The sequence below is a fragment of the Chaetodon auriga genome, chromosome 10, assembly GCF_051107435.1.
Source record: "Chaetodon auriga isolate fChaAug3 chromosome 10, fChaAug3.hap1, whole genome shotgun sequence".
Lineage (NCBI taxonomy): Eukaryota > Metazoa > Chordata > Actinopteri > Chaetodontiformes > Chaetodontidae > Chaetodon > Chaetodon auriga.
In genome coordinates this window covers 16,421,608-16,446,104 of record NC_135083.1, presented here as the reverse complement: position 1 = coordinate 16,446,104, position 24,497 = coordinate 16,421,608, and the positions used below count along the sequence as shown (strand labels likewise).

At 41.6% G+C, this 24,497-nt stretch overlaps 1 protein-coding gene across 3 annotated transcripts in view; it reads left to right on the top strand.

Annotated features, from left to right (window-relative positions):
- Nucleotides 1-11,124: 11,124 nt before the first annotated feature.
- LOC143326909 (TOX high mobility group box family member 2-like) overlaps nt 11,125-24,497 on the top strand; it is a 76,275-nt gene continuing 62,902 nt past the window's right edge. The window contains exon 1 of one of the 3 annotated variants that reach the window (XM_076740948.1): nt 11,125-11,753. In XM_076740948.1, coding sequence (XP_076597063.1) covers nt 11,649-11,753 — 105 coding nt within the window. In that variant the 5' untranslated portion in view covers nt 11,125-11,648. The remainder of the gene's footprint in view (nt 11,754-24,497) is intronic. The other 2 variants (XM_076740950.1, XM_076740949.1) reach the window with 2 other exon arrangements.

Below are 24,497 nucleotides of genomic sequence, written 5' to 3'. Positions count from 1 at the left end.
TAAATTTACATCTCATCTTGATCCAAAAGGCCAATATTCATATTTTCCATATTTATCCAAACAGAGCAATGCCTTCTTTTTGGGGGGCCAGGATGGGTGATAAGCTTTGTCACTTTAATTACATCAACGTAAATATTTCATATTGGCCAAATCAGATCTTGTGGCTGCAACATTCTTGTAAATGGAATTTTATCTGTAGCTCGGGACCATTAGTGGCACTGAGTTCTGAGGCAGCCTAGAGGACGGTAATTAAGTCCACTCAGCCGTGACTAAACATTTTTGACATTTTTCCTAGTCCGGAATGAACTGTCAGTGTGCAGAGAGAGTAACCATCTTGTCACTTTGTGTTTGTATAAGAATAGCAGAAAGCTGGGTGCTACGCTGCGAGTCCAGAGTTTCATATCATAAAAAAAAAAGCAATGAAATGCAGAAAAGGAGAAAATGGTGGTGGCTTAAACATGGGTTTGTCTGTCTGTCTGTACAGAATGCATGTGTGTGTGTGTGTGTGTGTGTGTGTGTGTGTGTGTGTGTGGCTGAGATAGAGTGAGAGGAAGAAAGACAGACTGTAACCCATTTCTAATTCTAAGTTATTTTCATTTCACAACAGCACTGAGGGGAGAGCGGCCTAAGATACAGTATGTGTAAAAATGTAGAAATGTTTGGAGCTCAGTTCATGCAAAGGAAAGTAGGACACATTTGACTCTGCTTTGCATGGTGGTTTGCTGATGGACCAAAGCCGTCAGAATAGCCCAGTTTCTAATGGGCGCTTTTGTTAGATTTTCTCTATATTTGTTTGGACCTTCAACCAAGGTGTGTGCGCACGTCTGTGTCTGTGTAGAAGTGCATTCATTAGCAGAAACTAAGGTCGATTTCGACAAAGTTACTGCATATTGTGATACATTTTGCATCTCATCGCAGTAAGCTACCAGGGTACTAATCTGTTTCTCCTCTTGTGCGTGCAGAAATAATGAGTTACAGTGGTATCGAAGACAAAATTCAGAGATAACAAGGTGACTTTGAACTTGCCTCTGAAGATATTCCACCGGCATTCTTAAGAAGAAGAAAACAACCAATGCCTTAATAGCCAATACAAGCATTCCATCAACTTTGGTATGCTTGAGTAAATTGAATACCCCTGCTTTGCCTTTTGTTCTAGAAAATGCATCAAATTGATTGAAAGAAGCAATTACGGTACCAGGGAGCAGTATTGATTTTATGAAAGTGTGCAATTACTTTAATTGGGATAAGCGTGTCTCGATTAGACGTTCGTAGTAGGCTATGTTAAAAAAAAAAAAAAAAAAAGCCTGCATTTTACAGTTGTTTTGATTTTGAGCAAATTCCATTTCCACTGCAGCCCAACCTTTGTACCTGATTAGCCTGTTCATTTTTCTCTGTAATCATTTTCTCTGGGGATTCAGAAGACATTCAATCAACATGGGTTCAAAGGTAATGAGAAAAGTCAATGGAAACATTAGTGAAAATTATTTTCAATGTCACATGTTTGAATGATTCTTCAGCACTATACTGGATTTAATTTGTGCATCGCACACGCGGTCTGTGGAAGCAACATTATGAGCAAACAAGAACTGTGTTTGATCCCTAAATGTGTTGTTTGCCAGGTACAGCCGAAATGCATCTTCTGTTCCAGCAGCAGTACTGAGTTAGAAAAAAAGGGGGGTGGGGGGGGGGGGTAAAAATGAACAGTGAAGTCAAGCCTTAAATCTGGCTGCATACCATGTGACTTGACATGGAGCAACCGAATGAAAAAGAGAGAAACCGAGAGAGAGAGAGAGAGAGAGAGAGAGAGAGAGAGAGAGAGAGAGAGCGAGAGAGAGAGAGAGAGAGCGATACCCCCATAAAACCATCTCTGCTTTCAGTTCAAATAGGTCCTATCATCTCCATGACAACAGTCGTAATGGTAACATGGAAATATATTAATGTAAAACCATGGCAACGTTCTCCAATTGAATTAAGCAGCACCTGTGCACATTACAGAAGAAGATAAAAGACAAAAGGAGCCAGCTTCTGCTTGCCAAGCAGCTGTGGCTTTCAGACCTTAAAAACCCATCTACATTTCCTGAACGCATTTGTTTTCCAATGTTTCTGTGCGGCAAATTACCGTAGCATTGCACATTTTTTGAGGGCTTTTCTGTCGTATTTGTGCAAACAGATGAGAAACTGGATAATTACATTCTTTTTTCCGCCCCCCGTCGACTATAAGCCCAGCTCCTCTGCCAGAGTAGTGCAGCCGGATTAAGAGTATGTGTGTTTTATCATTAAATCACATAATGGCGGGGCAATCATTCTGATAGGTAAAAGGGCACGGTGTTTGTGCACAAAGAGACGTGTTAGACACACAAACTCGGTACATTGTGCTCCCTTTCATTCAAAACAGGGTGTGAGAGAGTGAAAGTGGTTGTGCTCTGCCTTCTTTTCTCTGAGCTGAGCTGAAAAGAGAAAACATTATCTACATCACCATGCCATCAAATCTGATGGATTTTATCCCATCCCTCCCCCTCCCTCTTTCTTCTCTCTTCCCCTAGCCTCTGTGCTCACTGGTAATGGCAATGTAGCATTCTCTCACCCTTGAAAATGCGAGTCTGTGTGTGTTTGTTTGTGTCGGTAAAAGAGGAAGAAAGAAGGGGTGAGGCTGGCGAGGACACGCAGCCTAAGTGAAATTACTCTTAAAAGGATATTGTTGTTCCCAAAGAGTGTTGAACAGCATTTTCAACTGCCATATTTTATTCATGCGGGCAGTCATGTCCAACACGGAGACCCATACAGTACATCGACTTTAGCTCAACTCCGTCTGTCTCCGGGAGAAAATCCTCATCCTGTTGCAAGGTAGCGTAGATAAAACTCTAATCTCCAATCTCTCATGGGATCCGATGAGAAACTGTTTTCTCCATCCTGCTTTCCATTGTGCAACAATGCCACTCCTTCCAGGCGGGTAGAGGTCCAAGCTGTCAGTACTAAGTGTGCTTATACATTATAAGGCACTCAGGCCACCCAGCAGGCATCTTTTTCTGCAATAGGTCAAAACTGCATAACAGTCTCTTTCAAATCTAGCATCTGTTTAATGCCAGGAAAGAGGGACGGTGGGTTAACAAGAAATGAACACTGAGGGAAAGTCTAGATTGGCTCTCTATCAAATATACAGTACATCAGTGAGTGGCACGAGAGGAGTGTACAGTGCAGCAAACCTTTGATTGTTTGGTTTAGGTTGTGCAATGACACTGGTGCTTACTTAGTGGAAAACTGCAATAATTTGCCAAATACACTGCATGCGTGAAAATGAGCAGTTAGGTTTTCCCAGGAATTTGACCATGAAACACATTTTTCCATGTGTCTGGTAATCACCGACATTTCTCACCACATGAATCCACTTGTAGAACGAGATTATAATGTGATTTGTCCTTTTATAAAGCCAAGGTGAGAAGGTATTATGAAGGCAGCCTTGAATTGTGAGAATACTAAATCCATTCTGTACTCAACTGCCTGTTGGGCAAAAGGTTGACTTCAGTTTCCTTTGCTCAAATTTCAGTGAAAATGCTGATATACTGTATTTGCAGCGGCCTTTTAGTGGTGGGTTTTATGTACTGATAAAGAAAGTTCTTTCTTAAAGGAACATCTAACCCAAAGATTACAGACTTTCTATCAGGTAGTCCTCACCTGCACTCCTGACACAAATAATTTTGTAGTGAGATCGATTCAAGGAAGTTCCAACATTTGAGTACCTCAGATGCAATCAAGTTAACTGTGTAGATAGATAGATAGATAGATAGATTTATATATTTACAGTTAATTGGCTGCCACATTTAGAAGCTAAATAAAGTATAAAGAAATATAAGAACAACTTTTTTCATATTGTATTTTGGGTTTCAAATGGTGAAAAATGTATGAAAGAATATATTTGGATAAAACGTACGTTTAGCCATCACTCTGTAATTATGATTATTTATTTATTTTTTGTTGTTGTTGAAATATCCCTTTAATATCCCTAGAATAGATTTTCCTTCATTGTTCAGTAAATAACATAATTTTCCAGTGAAAGAGCCTATCCTTTGCTAATTGATAATATTTGGGTGAAATATTTCTTTGTCATCCAGAAAATAAGATATTTTGTAAGTGAAATATCTCTAAATGTTCCTTCAGCTTCCAACATGTTTGATAATTGATAATATTTAGGTGAAGTAAGAACTATACATTTCGTAGCTACCGTTGCTGTGTCTGTCAAGCTTTCTGTTTTGATATGACACAAATGCAGTTTACAGTGATGCCGTGGCAGATTTAACAGCTGTGGTGTTTTTCTAAAGATTGAAGGTTTTTTGATTTTCAGCTCAGATTTTTAGCTGAAATGAAAACTGTCATTGTCAGATTTTATTATCTTTAGCCTGCAAGCTTATAAAGCTATCATTAGCTCCAGGAGTTGGTTTAAACGCTGTCTTTGGCTGACTATTAAATATTTCCAGCTGACCGGTTTTAAAATGAAAACCCTCAAAAACGTGTCTGAAATATGCTCTTTGTTGCTTCATACATGATGTTGTGTTAACGGCTAAAGCTGACGTTCTGGGCAAAGCCAACATTCTCACCAGCTAATTATCCACACAGAAAACATGGAAACAAAGAAACAGCATGTTCTTGCATTGCAGTAAAGCAAGTATCATAAGAGTGACCTGATATTTTTAGGTATTTTATTTTCATGTGACCTTGTTTGAGTGCCATTTTTAAAGTTAGGAGCAAAGACTTTAGCAATGAGGACTAACCAGTGTGTTTGGTGAACATAATACTATGTTGGATAACGAGTTTGGCTGGGCTTCGCTGAAGCACAGACTGCTTCAAATCAAATAAAGGGCAGCACAGAGCTCCACTGTGGTTACCGTTGCTAAGCTATGATTGGACAGTTGCAGTTAAGGGGCGGGGTTTGGCAAAATATCACTTGATCATTTTTGGGAGATATCAACACCCAGGATGTTAGATAATTATAATATTTGAGTGAAGTGCTTCTTTATATTAATAATCCATGTGTGAGGTGAAATATACTTTGAACATCCAGCTCGGTCTTCAGAGTTCATCCGCAGGTTTGAGGCCATGCAGCCCATTTCAATGTCTCTAATAAATTTATCGCACTTGTCCTCTTATTTCAGGACCGGGATAGAGGCCAGTGCAGGCATCATCCTTCAACCCAGATAAAGATCAAGTATGCTTCATTTAATCAGTGGACGGAACATGAGAAGCAAAAGCATTGTTTCACCACCATGCATGATAGATGCTACATAGGATCTGCGTGTGTTGACAACAACAGAGAGTGAGAATGGAGAGGGCTTTTACACAAAATGATGCTCGTATCTAAGACTACAGATCTGCATAAATACAGGATTTTAGCATGAGTTTACTGCAAGGCTGTGAAGGTTAACAGCTACTGAAAAGGATTATATTAAAATAAAACGTTGACTTCTGACCAAATAAATTCCAAAATGTTCAGTCAGTGGAAAATAAAATGTAATTCAATGGTTGTTATTGCTGTTAGGTCACATTAAAAAGATGCCTGAATTCAAATTAGCCTAATTTTTTTTTTCTTTTCTCCTCTCTTTTTCCCCCACTCGGTAAAAACATCTATAATTTGAGCTACTCCAAAAGAATCCTAATTGCTCATCTGAAAGGGACCATGATTGGATGCTTGAATTTCTTTATATAGGAATGACTCACAATTCCTCCGCTTGAATGACAAACAATTTTCTCTGGCAAATGATGCCATGTGTCTCGTTGAGTAGAAGTAAGAATAGGTCCTGTTTTCCGACATGTGCACAAAACATGCACTCAGTCATATGCATGAGATAAATTGTGTCCAAAATGTAAAAAAAAAAAAAAAGAAAAAAAAAAGGCAATGTGACCGACCTGGTTTGATCACGCATACCAAGCGCTGGCGACCAAAACAACACACTCTCTCTGTTTTTTAGACAGCGTTCAGAAGTACAAAACTTTAAGTCACTTGACATTATCACCATGTGCAAATGTTGGCCTTTTTAATGATATGAAAACACTGAGCTAAGCTCCTGCAGACTCCAATACATTCTTCCCCAAATGAGAGCTGAAATGCTATAGGCAATTAGAAGAGTCTCTAGAATTTCCTCGAAATGAAGTGCTAAATGAAACGTGGTCAGACTGACAAGTCTGCTCTCTTTTTCACTGAGCTTCTCTGTCTTCCTGCAGCTCTTCATGCAGAGGGGAAAGGTATTCACGTCTCTTTTTACCAAATCAAGAGTCAATGCATGTAAGCCCTGTGGTGATTTTCCTTAATTATGCTTCAGGGTGATTTGCAAGGTGGATGACACAATGAGGACATGATGTCAGTCAAATAATATCCCGGCATTTTTCTTCACTGCAGGCTCAGATTTACATGCGTACTGTACTGCATCTGAGTTCTGCTGGGGAGTCAGCATTTTCCATGTATGGAATAAATCAAGAAAAACCACACATGGACATAATCTTTTAGTGGTTCACATGTCAGAGGCTTAAAGTCCTGCAACAGAGTATGGGAGCTGACCTCTGGGGAAACTGGGTCATGACCTCCTTGTCTGCAAAGCTGCATTGAGGACATTATAGGATCACTACAACTATTCCAATCGGGAAATTGGAAAGAAGAAGAAGAGACTGGCTTATGTTTCGTTCTGCGTCACGACAGTTCAAACAACATTCACCATAGACGGAAAATTACAACTCGCTCTTTTGTCCTTGAGTAAATGAATGATCCCAGAATCATTATCTTTACTGCTGTTTGTGCTCTTGGACCAGATTGTTGACACACTCAGGACACACTGCTGGTTCCCATGCCCTGCTGAAACAAGCAGGGTCAGTGTGACCTGGCACAGGGGTCAGAGGTCAGCAAGCTGGGCCAGAACACTGCCCTCAAGTTTCCCTCAGGTGACTGCGAGATTTAAAAGTGTGTTTTTTTGTTATTGTTCTTTTAAACTTCCTGAGGTGTCTCCATGTGCGCTATTGCCACCATCCCATAAGTATTAGTAATAGTATTTGAACTTCATACACCAGAAGCAAGGCATATTTTTATATTCTCACATCTTAACTACATGTACAGGGGAGCAGTGAGACAGATCCACTGATCTCAATAAATGACTGTTGATACTCAGTAAATGAACAGTCTTTAACATTTATCTCTTAGCCCTGAGACGCATTTAGCTCCAAATGCCCCGCAGGCTTTGCAGCTCATTATTGCAAGACTGCCACAGGTACACCAGACAGGTACTGGGTGTTTGGTAATAAGCAACTCACTGAGAGACACTGTTCAAGGTACTTTTCCTACAGCTCAACACTGTTCAGTGGTGCAATAAAACTAAAAAAAATTAAATAATGGACTGAAAAATAAACAAATATACAATAAAACCAAATGTAGTGTTGAGTCTATATATTTTTAAGATACATCATAACTTAGATTCATATATTACATGACTGACACACTAATCATACTTTGTATATATGGGGGAAATATTATGTACTTTTTGAATTTACTGAGTGAGAGCAATGATAACCTTATTGCATCATTTGCATGTACCTTACCATAGCTGCCCTTTGTCATTACAGTTTGCATGAACAGATCAGATTGCGCTAAATGCTTGATAGTACAAGTACAACATGTACTGCACTTCTGCGGGTGTGTCACACTGTACATCAGGAACAAAAACTGGTTTGTCAGAATTTAAGAGAATCTCTGTGTATGAAATCGGTGAGTGAGGACGAAGCAAGTCATCTACTGTCAACACGTCCAACAGCTTCATTCATAGTATGAATTTTAATTTTTTAAAGATCCTCTTAATCCTGAATCCGCATTGACGTGTCTGTCCAGACTCATATAACATATGTAGTGAAGACTTGGACTTGGAATGGAAGTTATCACTATATTGACGTGTATGATCATCTCATGGTGCAACAACAATCACCTGAAGCTCAGTATCAGCAGTACCAATGATTTTGTGGTGAACTACAATGCTTCAAATGCTTCAAATGGATGCTGCTGCAAAGAAGCTACAGAGGATCTAAACAATGAGCACAGTTTAATGGTGGACACCCAAGATTTTTGTCAACAATTCAGTATCTGATGAAATGTGAAATATGGCCACACTCAGCCCTTCTGTTCCTGAGTTATGGTGTTGAGTAATGTCCAGAAAAGTCTTGTACAGAACATTATGATATCACAGTGGAGCTGACCTTTGACCTTTTGGATGTCATTCCATCATTTTTTTTTAATCATATGAGACATTTATGTGGAATTTTGTCATATTTAACATATGAATTCTTGAGCTTTGGCCAAAAAAAGTTTTGTGTGTGGTCACAGTGACCTCTAACCACCAAAATCTAATCAGTTTGTCACTGAGTCCAGGTGAACGTTTGTGCCAAATTTGAACAAATTCCCTGAAGGTTCCTCAGATATCACATGGTTGGCGGCCAGAAACTCGTAATCTGATAATACAGTAAACAAACTTGTCTTAGCTTCATCACAAGCTCATCATAGGAAGAAATTAAAAACACATTGCTTTGGAATATGTGTAACACCCACCTTTTCACCAGCTAGACTCTGCTAGACTAAAATATTATGCAATTTCCTTCTTTTGTGTCGTGCTACGTGAGCCACTTGACTAAGAAGTCTCAGTATTAAAAAAAGGCATTACAGTACAAATACTAGAGGCTAACAGTCTGTGGACACATGCAGCTTCAAGCCGTGTTGTACGGTAATTACTTGAATATTTTGAAAGTGCTTTAATGATGCATGAATCAGGACTGGTGAGGTGTAAAAAGGCAGCCATACTTTCAAACTGTGAAAAGTTTGTACTGAAGGCATTCAGCCGCTGCTCACAGCAACTGGACTCCAGAAACGTGAGACTGTGCTTAATTCTCAGAGAGATCAAACAGCTCCATGACAAGAACTGACACAATTCAATTACTGAAGTTAAATAAAGATACAAATACACAGCTTTCAGTGTGCGTTCATCCTAAGATCATGGTTACCATAGCTGGTTAGAAATCAGAGTAATGTTCAAGTAAACACATGTAGTGGTCCTTGAGAAACATTCAGCGTAAACTAAACAATGCACACAGCCACTATGGATGCTTGGCAGTAGTGGTCGCCTCCCCAGCCCACTCCAGCTCTGCTCAGTTTGCTCTGTGATATGAAGTAAGCCTCGTGTGAGTGTAAAACAGTCTACAAAGTCACTGAGTTTATTGCCATAGCAGCTTTGCAAGTCATCATTTAATGACATCGCAAATTGGTTTACTGCTTTCTGCTGCAACTTTGGGAAAGAGACATTCAGCACTCACTTCTTTTCTTAATTTAGCCGTCCAAGGTCACAGAAATATCACGTGCGGATTGAGTTTTGAGATGATTTTCGGTTTAAACCAGCACCACCCTCAGCAGTTCTTTTGTTCTCCCACGCTTTACTCAAATCAGCCATCATTTCTGCAGGACGCACCGACAGCCAAATTATCTTATCTACCTTTCATCTTCCAAATTTTTTCATCTGCATCACATTTTATTTGAGATTAAAGTAGGGCTGTGTCTTTGTGCAGCACTAATTGCCATAGAGCTTCAGTAATTAAAGGACAATAAAGCCTTAGTAGTAATTAGTTTCTCTTGTTTGGTTGCTAGCCCATCAATTGTGCTTCAATAATACTGATCATTAGCATGCGCCTGGGCAGTGAGGGATGCTGGGAAAGGAGCCCTGCACACACAGCACTCCACATTCCATTCCCATGAAGCCATGGCACCGAGCCATGTGGTTAACCCTCTGTGCGCTGGGCCGGGGAGAGTGGCAGCCTGTGCCTACCAGCAAAGAAGGCCCACACTGTACAATTAAGAGTTTGCACTGTAACATAATAGACCTGCTGAAATAATAGCCAGCTTTTTACATTTCAGGAGGTTGGGGACATAAGCGCTGCAGCAGTGGGCAGATGCTGCTGTCATGGTTTGCGTAAAAACAATTGTACCCTTCTCTGTGTTACATGCTCCTTTATTCACATCCAGGTTCACATAATGAAAGCCTGTCTGCGATACTGTTAAGGAGTGATGAAGAGGATATATTATCGCCGCTTTAATGCTGATGCATCCTATAAACAGATCAAATTTGGTATCTTTACACAGAACAGCATCAGGAGAATAAAGAACATTTCTGTGCAGGCAGGGTGTATGGATTGTGCTGTAAACTGTGGCACAGTAATAACGCCAGGCAGCAGAAAATGTGCTCTGTTCTGTACTTTGCCTTGACATGATTGAAAGACAATGGTCCCATGGATAGGCCATTTCAACATCAAATGTGCATGCACATCACAGGGCAAGGGTGTGCTATCCATCACATTCAGTGAGCTGTCAGAGGCAGCTCTCACAGCCCGGGTTCTCTCCACACACATATGCAACTGCATGGCAATACAAGATTAAACCTCCCTGCACATATTCCACCCTGAACATGCTATATTTTACACTTTTGAAAGTCCTCAGAAGTGTGCTTCTCTGCATTGGTGTGTGTGGTTACGGTGAGAGCTTTCAGTTTTACACTTTATTTTAATCCAAACAACATGAAAACTAGACAAAAGCAACTTTAATGTTATTGAAACGGACTTCAGATTAATACACATATGACTATCCTTACACATACACAAAACTTGACTTTAAAAGAATGAAATCTGTCAGAGTTGTGCTCCTTTGCTTTAACCTATTCATTGCGTTAAAATGAGAGCACAGAGGCCTCTCCGAGCGCATTTTGCGCACTGCTTTAGGCTACAGACTGTGATAGGTTTCCTATAATCAGGTGATGTCGGCATTAAACACAACAGGTTCGGCTTGCAGCCACGAAAATGACAAACAAAAATACATGAAAACACGGTGGAACAACAGAGGAGAGACTCCGCGCAACCTCCTCCCATCCGCCTTGGTACAATAACCCAAATGGAAGCCTTTATGAAGCACTGATGGAGGCAGAGTGCGCTTTATAATGCACAGCCGCGCACACTACTACATTTCCAGCTAATCAGAAGCGCGCAGTTGCAGAAAGGAGAGCGGTTGCCAAGGCAGCCACCAATCTCCCCTCCCCCTTCTCCCTCCGTTCCTCTTTCCCGTTTATTATCGGCAGAGGTCGCATGGCAGAGGGAAGTCCAACCACTTCTGTACTGGAACCAATGCAAGAATATGCACCTCCATAACAAAGCCCGTGTGGAGTCCTGAGAGCAGTGGGAAAACAGGAGGCTGCACATTTATGGGCTGCTGTTTAAAAGGGGGTTTTTAAAAAGAGAGGATCTAAGTTTTGCTTTAATTTGTTCTGGAACAACGGGATAGTTTTGCCAACACGTGTGTTTCCATGAAATTTGTACTCTGCGTTTTGAGTGAGTGAGCGCTTCGCATCCTGGTGCGGGGCTCTGAAGAGGACTGCGCATCTTCAGAGTTGGTGCCGAAGTTCGGCCGCGAACGGATGTGAGGGAAGAGTGCACCGAGTAAAACTCCCCCATTTCTTTTTGTGTGTGTATGTGTGTGTGTGTATGTGTGTGTGCGCGCGCGTGTCTCCTGCTTCGGCGTTGTGCTTGCTGAGACAATAGTGAGTCAAAGACGCTGAAAGTGATTTCATGCCTTCAGTCTCGCACAACCTGAGATGGACGTGAGATTTTATCCTGCGCCCCCGGCAAATGTGGGTTCATGCTCCATACCGACTGATCCAAGTTGTCTGAGCTCGTTGGACTATTACCACTCGAACAAGGTAAATAACAAACTGTGTGTCCTCGTGCGTTGAAATGCTTAATGTCTCACCTGTCTCTCCATATGAGCTGAATACAGCCTGCAACGTTCACGCAACGCCAAACGCATGCATTAGACGCGATTTATCCACGGGCACACACTTAAAAAAAAAAAAAAAAAAAAAAAAAGAAGAAGAAAAAAGAAAAAAAAAAGTCAAGTGTCAGCAAGTGACCTGAGCTCAGATGGGCAGCGTTTCATTTAGTCCGCAGGACACAGGATTTGTATTCACTCTTACTTTCGACTGAAACCTGCAATCTTTCTATTTTGCTGTTGAAAGAAAACATGTAGTGCAACTTTTTTTCCCCTCTCTCTCTCTAACCAACATGGTTATTATGTTATTTCCCCGGTGAGATTGTGCAGTTGTGTTTTGCACGAAGCTGGCATTAAGTGTCCCACCCGATGTGGAATACCAGGGGCTGTATAGAATCCATACTGCCCCGCTCTGCTCTCTGTTCCAACATGATCTTCCCTCTCAATGATTTCTCATAGCTTTACATGCTTTCTTCCGCTGGGACTTCAACGATTAAATGCATGTGTGCCAGTAATGTACTGTTGATTACTTTGTAAGGAGAAACCAGTCTGGTTGGTAGCTACAGGTACCTCTCTTTTCTCAGCTTTGACACCCCGCGGCTTTAGGCTTGTGACCTGCACTGACTCCAGCAAGTGCGCAGGTGGCATTTAAAACAACATTATGAATATTTTGTAGTTTAAATAAATCATCATCCCCCGCAAAAAACAACCCGTGCCTGGTAATCCTGTTATAAAGAAGCGAAGGATGGGGCAACACTAGAAATCTTTAGGTGTATTAAACTGAAAGCCTGCCATAGGAGATAAAAAAAAAAGCTCCACAAAGTAAGATAAGCTCACAGCAAATGTACTAATGAGCTGCACAAACACAAGATATGTCCTGTGGAAACACTTGGAAAACTATTTTAAACTGTTTAATTAACAGACTTACAGCCTCCTCTAGTGCTACCTTCATTCAGCCATCTGCACTCACAGAATTAGACTTTGTTGTTGTCGCTTACCGTGGTGGGAATTTTACAAATCAACAGGCGCTGGCTGTTGACCTGCTGCTGCAGATGAACTTCTAAGGAGGCAAAGATGGTCTGCAGCTCTTTGCCTTGCTCTCTCAGATAAAGATGGCTTTCAGGTATGGCAATGAGGGGAATGATACACAGTTGGGGATGTTTGTCTTTCACTGTGTGGGCATTGGAAAATCTCTGTAACTGAATGGAAAATTCCAGTCATCAACAGCAAACATCATCTCCCTGTGCAGGTCTTAGAAAACCGTCGCTGCTCAGGTTTGGTCGCACAGAGCTTGTTGGAGCTCAGAAGACAGTTTTATTTAGCCTGATTCGATCACAGATGAAATAAGGTCCATGTGAAACGTTCACTGACGAGCCTGCTTTACACCTGTGACACACAAATGGGCTCATATAACTGTCTTCTCCGCACAGGCTATCGTTTTGTAGGTCAGGCGAATTAGGATCATCCTCCATGCGGATAATCCCAAGAATATGCTGATATCCACACACGGCATGAGTCCTGGAAACAAAGCCACTAGATATTAAGTGATATAAAGTGCTTTCACAAGGGAGAAAGTGACACCAACTAGTGTCACTGTTACAAAAGTGTGGCGCCCTTCAAAATTACAAGTGTTCATTTGAATTATTGAAATCTCCTTTTGCTTGAGGGGGTGTGGGGGAGTCTTTTCCACAAAGGGAGGTATAATTTGCTATCATCACATGTGTAACACTAACTACCTTCACTAATGCAAATGAGGGCGGGAGCAGCGGGGATTGGTGTCCTGTTAACACAGCACACGAGGTCAAGTTCCTCTCCTCAAACGCTTGTCAAACTGGCTGTGGCATTAAAGAGACATCTGATTTGTTATGTAGGTACTGTATCTATGGATCAGATCTGCCTGCTGCTAATCATCTCTGACAGGCCCGGTTGGCCAATTTCAAACTCTGCCCAGGTCACTTTCCAAAGCAGCGTGGAGCCAAAAGGCTAATCATAGCATTGAGGTCAATTGTTTTTATGGGCTTACTTTGCATATTTATGTGGATTTTTTGGGTTTGTAGCTGAGTTTGTTGGTGGATTTGTTGGCTTCTGCTTTATCTTGAGAATATTCTTTTGGGATAATATTATTGGAAAAGTGTGAAAATAATTTAAATAAAAAGAAGCTTTTGGTAAGATGGCTGTAGTTTGGCATCAAAATTGAGATTTAGCACAATTATTCCTTCCTGGCTGCTCCAGTATCCTTTTTTTTTTTTTTTTTTTTTAAAGCAGTTCACAGCCGAAAGAAAACATCTCCCCTTTTATGGCTGTGAAATTTACAGTGTTAATCTGAGTCACACACAAGCTTAATTGGATGAAATGAGCATGTGTTGGTTTTTTTCACTTTATAGTCTGTTTATTTGCAAACCTGTTTTGTGCCAACCTGTTTTGTGTGCGGACACAAGCCTAGTTTGAGTAATTAGCAAGTTTATGTGACTTCCAGGGAACATGTGCTGCTTTCATGCCTTCAGCCTTTTTCACTCTGCTTATTTGGAGCCACAGCTTGTTTCACTCATAATCGTCGATGAGCATGCATGCTTCTGGATCAATTCTTTCCTTCACCCTATTCACTGTGCTGATAATTACCGTGATCACCGATCGCTGTGTGAATCACTTGCCTTGCTTAGGCAGTGCTGTCCACAGTCAACAAAAACGTCTTGCGAGGGGTAGATGTGAACATTTTCGCAGATTTGGCAGTCAACATCTGTCATCGCCTGGCGCTTAAAGAACACGAATCACTCTGCTAGCCAAATCAGTTCGTGCTGAGACTGTTCGCTGACAAGTTCAGTCCTGGAAAGCAGAAAACAGGTGATGAACGCAAAGAAAGGGATGCTTTAAAATGAGCAGAGAAGGTACTTCAAGTGCAGATTAAGATGATTCACAGTGATCCATAAATAACCTTGAAGATGTCAATACTTTCAATGCTCACTTCTCTTTATTACTGTGGCGCTCTCCACAGCCAAGGAGAAATTACACAGAACAATACTATTAGAACAGCTTTGTGCTCTGATGGCCATAATAAACTGTGTCATGTTATAATGCTTTCTGCTGCCTTAACGGCTGCATGGTACATGTATTACTCATACATAATTTGCACTCTATGCATCACAGAAAGCTCTGAAAGTATGCATCTTGTCTTATGCAACATGTACAACTTTAATTGTACTGTGGCAACTTGTTTGTCAGGCACTCTTAGTTTGCTCTGTGAAATGGGAACACAGCGTCTGCTCCTTTATTTGAATACCTTAATCAAACAGTGCCGACTGCTGCTGCTGCTGCTGCTGCTGCTGCTGCAGCTGAGGTGAGGTAGTGCTCACAGTATAGCAATAGCATAGAGTATAGAGAGAGTAGGCCCTGTGTTTATACATCCAAGCCCCACCCAGCTCATATATCCTCCCAACAACTGATATCTGCTTAGATAGGGCCTGACTGAAGAGCTGGCTTTGTTAGTTGGTGGTCTCCTCTCCCTTAGATAAGCTTGGGAATGATGCACTCCATTTGAAGGCCTTATCTTAGTTTTATTTTTTATTACAGGACCGCCTTGTGTATGCTGTGCAAAGGTTTGATTGCCTTGCATTAACATATTCAGTCAGTTCCCATCAACCGATCGTTCTCAGGTGAGACAAGCTCTTAAATAAACCCAGTCATGTTAATTGTTAGTTTTGGATACGTTCGCAAGGGTTATTTTTAATACTTTGAGTCCGTAAACATGGCTGATAAATTAACCAGTCCCTGTAATGCAGGCTGTAGTGTTATGTTCATGTTGAGTGGTGTTGTTGCTATTAGCTAATGGCAAACTCTGTGGTATGTGACAGAGAGGCAAAAAGGGAGAATCAAAGGATGAGTGAGAGTCAAATGGGTTGAAGTAATCAGTGGCCCAGTATGGGGACAGCGTGTGCGTGTGTGCGTGTGTGCGTGCGTGCGTGCGTGCCTGCACATGCTAACTCGGGGCCATTCAAGCGTTTTGCTGACTACGGAATCACAATCACAATTGCTTTCATAGCCCTGTGCAGAGGAAGGCCATGCATACCACAGTAAGGGCCGGTGACACACAGCGAGCAGGGGCAAAAACAGCCACTAAATCATATTCTCCCAGCCCCGACACACGGAGGAGATTTCTAATAGGGATTCCAACCATTTGAAATCATTTCAATGAAACTGGAATTGCTTCTGACATTGGCTGAGTCACAGAGTCAGCATATGGCACAGAGATTTCCTGCCATATATATATATATTTTTTTCCTTACTCAGGTGACTGTGTGAAAAGTCTTTTCCCGACTGACCACAAGGTGTCCACATCTATTTTTTTTCTGTCTTTGTTTTGGGGATTTTTGTCAGATAAATGTTGATAAAAGGAAAAAAGATACGTGATGCAGCAGTAATACCACATGCAGGATCATGAATGGCTTTTTCACCATTTAAATGCCCCGTGTGTCTTTCTTTGGCCTAGAAATGTTTGTGTGTGATGTAGGTTATGAGAGTGACAGTATGAATGTGTGTGTGGAAGTGGTAGTGGTGGAGGTGGGGGGGCTACCCATGTGCTAATTATTGGCCCTGGCAGTGCTAAGCTACTTGCTCGTTGGTGGGTAGCAGTGCATCCCCCTCAGCGTCTGTTACCGTAATTAAGACCAGCCGCCCCACTGTAGTGTGCTTACATTAGTCAGCCTGGGCCTTCCCATGGGGCAGTGCGACGGCATTCTTGTTCTTACTGCAGAAGAAGGAAGAGAAAGAAACAGAGCCAGCACCTGCTGCAGAGTAGGCCCCTGGGTGTTTAGTTAAATGTTGATTATGTTTGTTAATGGCTGCAAACACTCAGTAGGAACGAGGCGTGACAGTGTGGTTAAATTGATGTGGAAAAGATGCAGCCTATCTATCTATCTATCTATCTATCTATCTATCTATCTATCTTGGTGGAAGTTCCTCAGAGGTTTGTCATCTCTTGTAATAATTAAACGTGCATTTGTTGCAGCTGTATTGTTTTTTTTTTAGTGGTTTAAGTTCACTTGCACTGACAAGATTACTGGAGCTTTGAGCTGTTCCCTCAGGAGGATTTTAACATGAGACCTCCAAGTAACTCCAATTTTATTTGTTTAGCAGTAGAAAACAAAGGAAAAAAACCCTAGAGGATGATTTGGAAAGCTGCAATGTACAACACACCACATATATTGTACATCTGCACTCATAAAGAACCCAGCCAGCGTCTCTATGCTGAAGGGAAGCGAATGTAGACAAATAGGATGGAGTGCATGAGTGCCAAGAGAGCCTCTTTCTATAGGCCATGTCCAGTATGTATAGACACTGTATGTTTCCGTGAGCTGATGTCAATTAATTGATTAGTCAGTTGACAGAAAATGTTTGTCTGATTTATGTCATTGTAAATGGAAGTCTTTGAGTGTTGACTGTTGCCTGGGGAACAGAAGCCATGTGAAGTCATCTTCTTGGGCTCTGGGACATAATTCATTGATAAAAGATTTAACAGAATCAGTGATTAAAACTGTCAGTAGCCCCAGTCTGTACGTAGCGTGTTTACCGTAGACCTATGTATGCACTGGATGTATGATCTGCAGCACATATTTATGTACAGTTTACAGTATATCTGTCAATGTATGTATGTATGCGCTGTGCTGTATGCGCTGTGCTGCCTGTGCTGTATGTATGTACTGTATGGAAGAGGCTGGAAGCTGGACAAACATTCCCAGTTGTCTCAGCTTCCTGAGGTATGTCCTGTGCAAACACCATGGGCCATGGTATAAGCTCCTTGCCAGGGATTTAAGGCTCTTTCTCTCCCTTGTTTTCACTGAATATCCTTTACAAATATTACCGGCCTGGTGTCGGTGCCATGCTTGCACTGCAGCCTGAAGGGACAGTACCTATATGAAAGTTCAGTTCATGGTCCGGGCCCAGACTAACACATACGCAGTACATATAAACTACATTTTTCTGATCTGAGCCTGTGCTTGGATCAGTCTAATTCTTGTGGGAGTTCAATGATAAATCAGAACACTTTTTTTTTTAGGTTGCATCACTAGCAGGTCTTTAATTTCTAACCTGAGGGCTGGTGTCTTCCGTTAGTTCATTGACATTCATTGATTTGGACTGTCAAAGGTTTCCACTTGAGGAAGACAAGGCTGATAAATCCATAAGATCCTGAATTTGCTCTCTTTCCTCTTTCACCAGCTGTGACTGTCTCGCCTTGTCCCTTGTCTGTCAGGAGCATGTGTTTATTATGTGTGACATATTTAGCAGGCAGATATAATTGCCTGTGCAAGGCTGTAATCGTCTGCGTCCAATTCAGTCAGCAGAGACTGCGGGAGCCCACAGAGCCACCGAGGTAATCAAACTGTGGCTCATTCTTCCTCTTTGAGAGCTAATGATGAGCTCCATGATTGTTTACAATGGGCAGAGAGAGGAGTGTGACAGAAAGTACAGGGGTAATACCATGGTTTTAATTCTTATGCTGTTATCTGTTGGTTTAAGACATGGGAATCCACTAAAACGTGGAGAAATGGAAAAGTTGCTGTACAGTTATGGATAGAGAAAAGAATAGAGATAGACATTAAAGAAAAAGGGAGGTAGAGAGGTTAGAGGAGACTTGTGGGTTGAGAAAAGGGAGGGAAAGCGAGAGAAAGAGGCCCTCTCTTTGTGTTGTCGACCTATTTAGGCTCAAGCTGGCCAAGAGCCTCGTTGATGAGTGATGTCGCAAAGAAAAACAAACAGAGGAAAGAAAAGCAGCATTTTGGGAATCATGATATACAGTCAATAGAGTTGTGCTATCAAGGACTCTGTCTTTCTCTTAACCAAGCCTCAACAACCTCACAGCAGCTCGGCAGGGTTGTTAACACACAGGAAAGGGAAACTTGAGCAGATCTTTTTATAGAATTGTTAATAACACAGTAGACAGTAGTGAAAAACCGTAGCCTAGAGCAGCACTTACTGGCACAACCCACGTGAACCAAGCAAGTAAGTATACTCTATGTGTATATGTGCGCATATGTATGCATGCTTTTATGTGTGTTGTTGGCACCTTAGCAATGACGTAAGACATATTGAGATGTGGTGGAAGTAGCAGTACCACATGGTAGAAATACTCTGTTACAGGTAACAGAAAGTCTTACATTAAAGTACAACAAAGATATAATATCAAAAGTATATGTGCCCCCGTCTGTGCATTAGATGTACTCAAGTTTTTGACTTAAGTGACCAGTTTGTAAGATTATGGCAGAAATGCAATATAATATTCATAAGTTTGATTTCATTGGTGCACAATCACCTGAAAATAAGAATTGTCGTGCTTTTGTTACCTTAGAAAGAGCTCTTTATGTCTACGGTGGGAGTGGGACTCCTTCCACAACGCCCGCCATGTTTCTAAAGTAGCCCAGAAAGGACAAATCAAACGCTGGCTCTAAAGAACACCTTCTCAAGTTTTTCATGATATTTGTGGCCATTGTAGGTTCTCCTACATGCTTGGAAATGGAGGAGTGAAGCGAGGGCTGTTCAGTGGGTTGCAATCTGCAACCTCACCACTAAATGCCACTAAATCCTGCACACTGGTCCTTTAAGTACAATTTAGAGGTTCTTGTATTTTTCTTGTGTGCTTCCATTTTATGCTACTTTATGCTTCAACTGCACTGCAGTTCACATGGAAATATTGTACTTTTTACTCCACTGCATTTCTATTAAGTTTAGAAAATACAGTGCCTGTTCTACGATAAAGCAGTGGTTTCGAATGTTGGGCTCGTGGCAGCGTAGATGAGTCCCATCAAAGAGTGACTTCCCCTTTTATTGAAATAATTGCTTGAGGGTCAGAGACATAAAACTGTCCAATATTTCATGAAAATATGCATCAGAACTTTTTTCCCTCTTGGCCCATTATCTCCATTAACCATCCCATCCTCAGATTTCGAGGTTCTGCAATTAAAACAGCAACAGCAAAAGGCATCAGGAACGTCATAACCAGGAACAAATGTTTGTGGCAGCAGGGCAGGGAAAGGGAGTGAAACTGAGAGATGGTCATGTTTTATTAAGCCTGATAATGCAGCCTAATCTGTGGCTCGGGTTACACAGTGCTTTGTGGGTAATTAGAGATCATGTCATATGCCTGGCCTGCTGAAAAATTGCACTCCGCCCTAATCCTCTCCTATCCGCCTTTCACCCGCCACCTCCCTTCTTCTCCCTCTTCATTCTGTCCAAAAAAAAAAAAAAAAAAAAAACCATCATGCTTCCAAATGAGCTGGCTTCCTGTCAGGAAAACGCACAAATAAACAAACATGGCAGCCATACTTCAGGTAGCTAGTCATCAGAAAGTCTATACCTTGCTGTAAGACACTTGGAAATGTGCTTATGTGCTCAGAATTCAATAAGAGGAAGTCGACGGTGGAGCACTTTGTGGTTTGTTTTGTGGAACTTGTTAGATGAATGACTAATGCCTCCTGGCAAGTGCCCCAGGTTTACTATTACCAAAACAATGGCACTTGATACAGAGCACCGTAGCCTTGGTTTTCACACAGACAGGAGCTCAGGCTGCTGTTTTCTTTTGAACCCTAAATGCTGACTGCCCATTCATGCAACATCCCCCGAACACAGAGACACACACAAAGGAAATTCTCAACTGACACAGTGACTTGTTGAAAAAAACAACAGCTGCTTTCATCGCTCATTGTCCCCAATTTTTCCATTGTAAAAAACTGAGAAACGTTTCCCTGTCTCGGCATCTAGATTTGGCTATCGCGACGTGTAAAACAGCGGCCGTGTTGACACGCGCACAGTTATTTAATTACTGGCTTCGCTGGGATTATGACTGCAACTGCATGACACTGTCTGCACATCAGGTGGAAAATAATGATGAAACGGTTTTAGAGCAAAAGCAGCTGCCTCCCACCATAAACTGCATAGGTGCAATGACGGGATGAAAAGCAGGTTTAAACTGTAACCCACCGACTTGAATGCATGCAGTGTTTCCCCCAAAATTTTTGTCACGCCTGGTGGTTTGAGCTAAAAATCCCCTTTACATAAAGGAAGCCATGAAAGCGATAATAAAACCAGCCGTATAGAAACTGTGCATTTATCTCCTCAGTATCTCGTTGCCAGCTCATAAACATCCTACAGTATTGACTGTGTGAGTCATTGAAGGAAAAGTATTGGTAAACTGTTTTGAATTTTACCATTATGAGTAGACATGATAACAGTATTGTCACAGACAGCTGCCACAAATAATTAACAGTACTTGTGTGATCTTTGGTTATCCACACTCACATTGAACTCATTAACCTCCAAAGCCATCGGAGGAGGTCTTATGAATGATCATTTATGCAGACACAGAGGAGATGAAGGCACAGCTTTTCATTGGGATATCTGTTCATATTGCTGCCGTGTAAGAAACAAGCTTTCAAACAGCTCATATACCATCAGGCTTCACATTTGCATAAAACATGCAAAACTGAGCTATATTCAAAGTGTTCAAGTAGCATGGTGATTATTGGCAGAGCTAGAAGGCTTTTAAGAGTTGCGGTAGCTAATAGCTACCAGCGGCTCTTCATCTCAGTCTGCATGTAGGTGTGTTTTGTGGATATTTAGAAACCAGGGACAAAAAATAAAGCAGGAAAACAAAAGAGAAGTTATTAAGCAGCAGGTAAATTGGACTCGTGAGGCCGGTTCTCGGCTTGTATCAGCTTGAGGTATGGGAGATTTTAACTCCTCTTTCCTGTTTCTGCTGGTTTGATTGGCTCCACCGGTTGTCAGTCAGTGGTTCAGTGGTTGTCAGTCACCCCCACATACAACATGTTTTTGTTTTGATGTGTCAGAGTTTTTAAACTTGTGTGACAGAACCAGGTGTTACAAGTTGATAAATGGTAGCCTCTGGTACAAGTGTTGCTTCTGCATTTGGCCCCATTATTCCTGCTAATATTGCAATAATCCACATGTCATTGACAGTATTCTCATCAGAAGAAATCAATGTGCAGTCTAACTTTCTGTTGGCCAAAATGCCCAATTACAACTGCAGGACCTCCAAACTAATTTTGAAACCTGCAGGATCACACACACACACACACACACACACACTCACACACATGCAGGGTCATATACACTCACTCACTTTTACACCTCTGAATCCCCCACCATCCAATCACACACGCACTCGGCATACAGCTTCAAGGCATTTCATTTCCTCTCCTCCTATGACAACATCACAATATAATGGGACATGGTGTCACGTGACGAGAGCAAGTACATGGAGCGATCAAATCGCTCTCTGTCCCTCTCTCTCTCGCTTGAAGGGCAGAACGGTCAGTCGTTACATAAACTAGAGTTGGTTCAATTACCGAAAAATGTGCTTTGTGTCCTTGTCATAAGCAGAGTGATGAAGCAGATAAAAAATAAGTTGCCTCAGGATTTTGATGAAATACCGTCCTTTCTGTGCTCACTCTGGCCATGGAGCCGTACTGCAGTGAGGCTACAATACGATGCTAAATCTAAGTGCCGCTACTCCATGTTTTATGTAAAAATACACCTGTATTGTCAGCTGAATGGCTGCACGGGGCTGCACTATAAAAGAGCTTCTCGTCATGATCAGTAGAGATGGAAAATTTACACAAATGAAATTCTTATTAGATGTGTGCACCCTCTATCTCTAGGAAGTGACAACCTGACAGTCTCTTCAATGCCTCTCCCTGTACATTCAGTGTCCTTTGGTAGAAATGACCAGCAGGGCTGCACTAGCATTATGCATGCAGCTTATAATATCTCACTCCTGATGTTATCCTTTATTAAAGTTGCATCTTAAAACCAGCAAGAACAAGCAGCAGCTCTATTACCCTTCACACCTCCTCTCAGCCGACACTATTAAACCATTTCTGCCTTTGCAATGACTTGAATTATTTTTTTTTTCTGGTGTACAGGCCTATTTCCAGCAGTTAATTTTTCATCCATTCAACTTTGTTGTGACTGACCCTTACTCCAGGTATTCACTGTGTTCGGCAGCACAGTGCCATCGCACAGTTTTCAGATGAGCCTGTAATTAAGTCATCTTGGAGCCTTGAGCTGAGACCAATTTGCAGCTAATTGTCCCGAGTTTTAATTTCTAATGGAATAAGGGCCAGAGGGAATGCCGCCTAATGAGATGCAGTTACTAGTTAGTGTGAGTGAGTGAGTGAGTGTGTGTGTGTGTGTGTGTGTGTGTGTGTGTGTTTGTGTGTGTGTGTGTGTGTGTGTGTGCGTGCTCTTTTATCTGTTTACAGTAACTGCTATTGCCCTGGTGAATAGAGAAACAAGAGCGAGTAAAGCAAAATGTTCCGTTTTGATTCCATTACTTTGGTCCTGTTTACTCTACAAAGCACTCAAGTTGTCTCTTGTCTGTCCAAACTGTGAATTTACACATAATAAATAGTAAATGCACCTCGACATAAGTAGCGGAATTGATTGTACATTGACAGTAGAGTCAGAATCTGCCTTTTAGCGATACCTACTCCCTTTTACACAAACTGAGGAGAGCCGTCTCTTAATAACTGTGTGACAATGGAGACCCTTCCAAAAGTGAGAAGTGCTTTTTGCCCCTGGCACTCAAGTTATTGCTCAGAAAGCGTGGCTCTAGACTGGGACTAGAAGGGCTGTTTACATAGCCTTGGGAGTGTTTGTGTCATGATTTAGATTCCAGGCATTTCAACATCCAAATAAATCAGTTTAGACTTCTGAGGACAAATAAACCTCCAAAAGAAGAAATGGGTCAGCTGTGTTTAAAATCTGCAAGGTACTCTTATCTCGAAGCTCAAGCAATTTTCTTTTCAATTATTGCAGGCAAAGGAAGTGGGAGTCAGAGTTCACTGAGTATATGTGGTTTAGTATATTGGCAATAGGGATGTTTATCTTTACAATAAATTGCTTTTGCCATGTTTGTATTTGTTGCATTTTGAGTATTATTGCACTTCATTAGGTCTGTGGTTTTAATGATAGCACACACAGGCGCACACACGCACACACACACACACACACAGGCGCACGCACGCACACACGCACACACGCACACACGCACACACGCACACACGCACACGCGCACACACACACACAGCAGGCAGCCTGTCCTGTGAGGTGCTACATAGACAACAACTTTGGCAAAACTGCTAAGAAAAAGAAAAGCACACGAGCGCCCCAGAAGACACATGACGACGTGAATCTTTCAAACACTTTGGTGACTTCACTGTAATTTTTCTACCTTATCGCTTTCGAGTGGAGTTTGCTTTTGCAACTGACTCAAGGCCCTTCCTCTTATTGTTTCAATATGTCAGAGCATTGTTTGAATGAGGTCACCCATTACCGATCTGGCCTGGGGCCAGCTTGACTTCAGCTGATTTAATTGAATCTACGACATGAGTCAAATTCAAACAAGCAGAGACTGCTTTGCCATGACAGCCTCATTACTCCACATTAAGAACTCATTTCAAAATGCATTGTGACTTTGGGCTTGACAAATGGTGAAAAGGGATGAAATCAAATAAGTGAGTACATTTTGGGAGACTACTCTTGAAGTGCTCTGGCTGAAAATATTCCAGTACTGTACATATATTATAGGGAAGCCAAAATGCAGTCTTTCTGCTATTTTGTATAAGTTAATGTGAATGCCTTCTGGGTTAGAGTGTTCCTGTGTTTGCCG